The 4,702-nt window shown below is 41.1% G+C and overlaps 1 protein-coding gene across 1 annotated transcript; it reads left to right on the top strand.

Annotated features, from left to right (window-relative positions):
* Positions 1-205: 205 nt before the first annotated feature.
* lum (lumican) lies at positions 206-4,338 on the top strand. Its single transcript, XM_073480636.1, has 3 exons — positions 206-260; positions 1,226-2,104; positions 2,869-4,338. The coding sequence occupies exons 2-3, from the start codon at positions 1,231-1,233 to the stop codon at positions 3,021-3,023; spliced, it is 1,029 nt and encodes a 342-aa protein (XP_073336737.1). The 5' UTR covers positions 206-260; positions 1,226-1,230; the 3' UTR covers positions 3,024-4,338.
* The last annotated feature ends 364 nt before the right edge of the window (positions 4,339-4,702 follow it).

Below are 4,702 nucleotides of genomic sequence, written 5' to 3' on the forward strand. Positions count from 1 at the left end.
GACAATCATACTGTTGACACCTTCAATTTTATATGACGACCTGACTCCAGCCTGCTGAAGAAGAAGCCTCCCCCCTCCTCCTCCTCCCTTTTTTCCCTCTCTCTGTCTCTCCATCTAACCTCCCCCCCCTCTCTCTCCTCCCTCTCTCTCCTTCTTTCCCTCTGTGTTTTTCTCCAGAGACTTCCAGTTTTTGAACACCACACTGTTCTTACCTACTGGCCCTCCACCCCACGCGCACACGAAGAGAGAGAGAACCACAGGTAAGCTCGCATTAGGGGCACGGATTTGTGATTTCCTGTTTGATTATTCCTCTTTTATTTCTGTTTTCTGGATGGGATTATCAGCTGCCACTGCTGGGCTTTGCTAGTGCTGCAGCAGAGAAGACAAGAAATTCCAGTGCATGAAATAAAAAATCTTAAAAAAGTTGGACGATTTGCACATGATTCTGAGAAAACCAACTTAAATCTTACATGTTTGTAAAGATCTGCACCGCCCTTTGAGGACTGTTTCATAAATTTCGGCGACTTTAGAGTTGGGAAAGCAATCTGTTGCACTTGGATCCAGCTTCTGTCTGCATTTTTCATGGGTCTGGAATGAATCACTCTGGTTTTGCATTGTCTGAAGGAATTTGATTTTCCACAGTCGTGATCCTAAACTCATTATACATCTGCTTTTACTTCCTTCTTCAATGTGTTTGCCTACCAACACACTTTACTTGAGCGTTTCACACGTAAAACAAGAGTTAAACATAGATGTGACATCTGTGTATCCACATATATTGTGTACTCTTGGAACATCTGTATTGCGTTATTGGTCCCATCGCTGGTTTATGTAGAAATGTGCCTAATGTATAGATGAAGTGGTGCTGGAAGCACTGCAGTTTGGTTTAAGCTGCAGCTGTAATGATGTGGCTCGAAAAAGATAATTGAATCAAGGAATCTAGGACTCACTGGACTCCAGTCGGTTTCCATGAACTCTTGACCGATTATATAATACTCTGGGGAGTGGGTGTGGTGATATGGTGCATGTAGGGGGTGGAGGTTGCTAGTTTGGCATCTTTTGAGCATAGTCGTTTAAAAGTTGTAGTTTTATGGGTCTTTTGTCCTTCAGTTTTCTTTGAACAAATCAGATCCATTTATTACTTTTTATTGTGTTGCTCTTGTCCTGTCTAACTTTTCTATGTTATCCCCTGCCTCCCCCTCCCTTCTGTCTCTTGGATCCCCAGAAGCCATGTTTCCTCTCCGTCTACCCCTGTTGGCCGTATTGGTCACAGTGGCCCTGTGCCAGTATTATGACTACGACTACCAGCCTGTTTCCATGCTGGGACCCTCAGGGCCCAATTGTCATCAAGAATGCGAGTGCCCAATCAACTTCCCAAGCGCCATGTATTGTGACAACCGCAAGCTCAAGTTCGTTCCATTCGTCCCAACAGGGATCAAGTACCTGTACCTCCAGAACAACCTGATAGAAGAGATCAAGGCAGGTGTGTTTGATAATGTTACTGATACACTTCGCTGGCTGATACTTGACAACAACCAGATTACCAATGGTAAGGTCGAAAAGGGCACGATCGACAAACTATCAGTCCTGGAGAAGCTGTTCTTTAGCAGCAACAACCTGACAGAGCCAGTCATCCCTCCCTCAAAGTCCCTCGATGAGCTGAAGATTATGCACAACAAGTTGTCCAAGTTCCCCTCTGGACTCTTGAATGACAAGGAGAATCTGACCTCCATCAACCTTCAGTACAATCAGCTGACCTCCGATGCCATCGCAGGGGCGTTCAAAGGGCTGAAGAAGCTGCTGTCCCTGGACGTGAGCCACAACAAGCTGAAGAAGCTGCCGGCCGGAGTCCCCAGTTCATTGGAAATGCTCTATGCTGACTACAACGACATTGACGGTGTCGGAGCAGGATACCTGAACAAGCTGCCCGTGCTGCAGTACCTGAGGATCTCCCACAACAAGCTGGTGGACTCCGGGCTCCCTGCTGGAGTGTTCAACACCACATCGCTGGTCGAGCTGGACCTGTCTTTCAACAAACTGCAGTCCATCCCTGAGATCAACGAGCAGCTAGAGCAGCTGTACCTCCAGGCCAACGAGATCAACAGTGAGTGGCAACTGTCAATCTTTGCTTATTTATATTTTACAATACTATCTTTATAAAAGCAGTCTTCAACTCTAAATGTCTTGTTTGACTATTTCTGAAAGGTGTATGTAGTGGTATTTAGTATGTCTCACCAAGGCCCACTCTTAACCCTTTCCAACCAAGGCGGTTCAAGTGCCAGTTCCTTCTCTAGAACAAGTTCTTTGTGTTTTTCCAGTCTGGTTCCAGAGTGGCACCAACACTTTGCTGGTCTAAAACAAAGATCTACTTACGTCAGTAGTTGGGGGCGGGGTTCTTGAGACCAAGGACCAACTAAAACCGCTTATGACCGTCATTTTTAGAAAAACAAAACGATTTGAACTATTTTCACTAATCAATGATGTGACTTAACATCGGTTTTTGGTTCACTTCAGTCGAAATGAGGTATATGTGTATCCTTAAGGTCTAGCAAAAGTTTACTTTCCTTCCTGTCCATAAAAATGTTTTTCAAATCATGCATTGTTTACATCCATGTTTGCTCGCAGTCCTCCTCTTTAATGCCATTATGCAGGCACATTACTACAGTATGCTTGTTTTTGCATTATCGCCACTGACTATCGATCTACAGAACAGGGTAAAACCAGATGCACACCAAAAGACATGGACTTGTAAAAACAGTACCCTTGACCCCCGTTGTAAGAGGGCTTAAAATTCGATAATAACGTTTGAGCATTTTGTTTTTCTACCATATTGCCTAACCTTCTCTCTCGATTTCTTAATCTCCGTAGAGTTTGACCTGTCAAGTTTCTGCAAGTATATTGGGATCACCAGCTTCTCCCACCTGAAGCATCTGCGTCTGGACGCCAACAACATCACACAGAGCAGCATGCCCCCTGAATACTCCAGCTGCCTGCGCCAAGCTTCAGATATCATGTTTGAATAAGGCCCTCCCTCCGAGCCATGACGTTTCCATGACCCCCTTATCTACTACCATGGCACAGCTCAGCCCAAAGCCTTCTGGATTTAAATTAGTATCGCTCCTTTCGTAGGACACGCGTGTCTTTGCACATAAGTAGTACGCAAATCCGGGCTACTGTAATGGCATCTTCATCAATTAAATGTATATCAAGAGCTGGGCTGATTTGAGATACGATGCTGCAAATCGTTTTGCAACAAAACATGTTAAATTTATCAAGAATCAAACAAGTGTTTGCAATATTTGGCTCTGAATATGAAGTATTCTGATTGTATTCTGATTGTATGTTGGCAAATGAAATAGAAGAAAAAAAACAAAATATATAACAGTCTATGAATAGAGAATAATTCATAGTCAAACACACACTTTAAACATTCCTAACTTGCATTTGATTATATTGAATAAAGACACAATGGGGTAAACATTGACTCCCAATGTCTCAGTTCAATAGTAGTGTGTCATTTTGTTGTCTGTCTTGTATGTTCCAGTGTTTAGCATGTATAATAGAATGTGGGTACAATAATTAATCCATTGCTGTGCAAAGGACCAGCAAATAAGGACTGCATATTCAGATTTCAGTGTATAAAGCCTAATGTGATAAGTGATGAACAAATATAAGATAGCACATAGCAGTCACATTTGCAACATCTTGAATGAATCAGAGTGGTTTTAAGGGAAATACCAGCGTTATTTAGTCATGTCCTGCCTTTTCTTCTTCTTGACAGATTGATGTCTTTGAACTATGAGGTTTCCATTCTGAAATAAGCATCCTATTCCTTAAATCAATAAATGTTAAGTAGGACTTTGGTGTTTCTGTAGAAGTTGGTGTTCAAAAGAATAAAAATACTGGTATTATCCTTGAAATGACTCAGTTAAACTTTGAGATGATAGTATTATGTTTTCTTGGACTCACAAGTCAAATTCTTTCTCTACCTGATTCCTCGCTGTTACTTTCATGCGCATTGCTGATTTGTATACAACATTTGCATTACTTGCATGCAACCAATGGTACCATTCTTTGATAATAAACTACAGCTTTTGCAGTTAAGGTGCTTTCATTGTTACGTTGTTGTTTACCCTGTTTGATGAATGCTACCAATACAAAGTCAACTTGGCAACAGTGTCACGTTGATTGTAGTTATGTTATTAGAGATATCACGTTTTGTTTCGCTAATTTTTCATTTCATCATCATGTCTTTTGTGGCCTTTGACTCAGTAACTGGATTTGAACTTGGATTTAATGTGAGGAAACCAAAAACAGTTGAATAAACTATATTTCCAACATATTTGTATGATATCGCTTTTTAAGCCTGCTGTAATCAATCTTCAGCATGTACGGAAACAAACTGATAAAGCCATCATACATGACTAAATGTAGGTTGAATATAGCTGAATAAACTTTAAGGACAACTTTTTAACCTGCCATCCTTTATAAAAGGTTTATAATTTGGAATTAATGGTTTATTATCATGAGCGTAAATCCTAAATTAACTCTTTATAAATCTGGAACAACTTTTCTTTGGCTGGCGTAATAAATCCATATGTTACACAGTATTAAGTTCATAAAGTTTTCCTTGTTTTAAAGTGGTACCTTTAAGGTATGCTGTAAATAAAGAAACCAACTTTGGGTACAGAGTGCTGAAGGA

The sequence above is a fragment of the Pagrus major genome, chromosome 14, assembly GCF_040436345.1.
Source record: "Pagrus major chromosome 14, Pma_NU_1.0".
Lineage (NCBI taxonomy): Eukaryota > Metazoa > Chordata > Actinopteri > Spariformes > Sparidae > Pagrus > Pagrus major.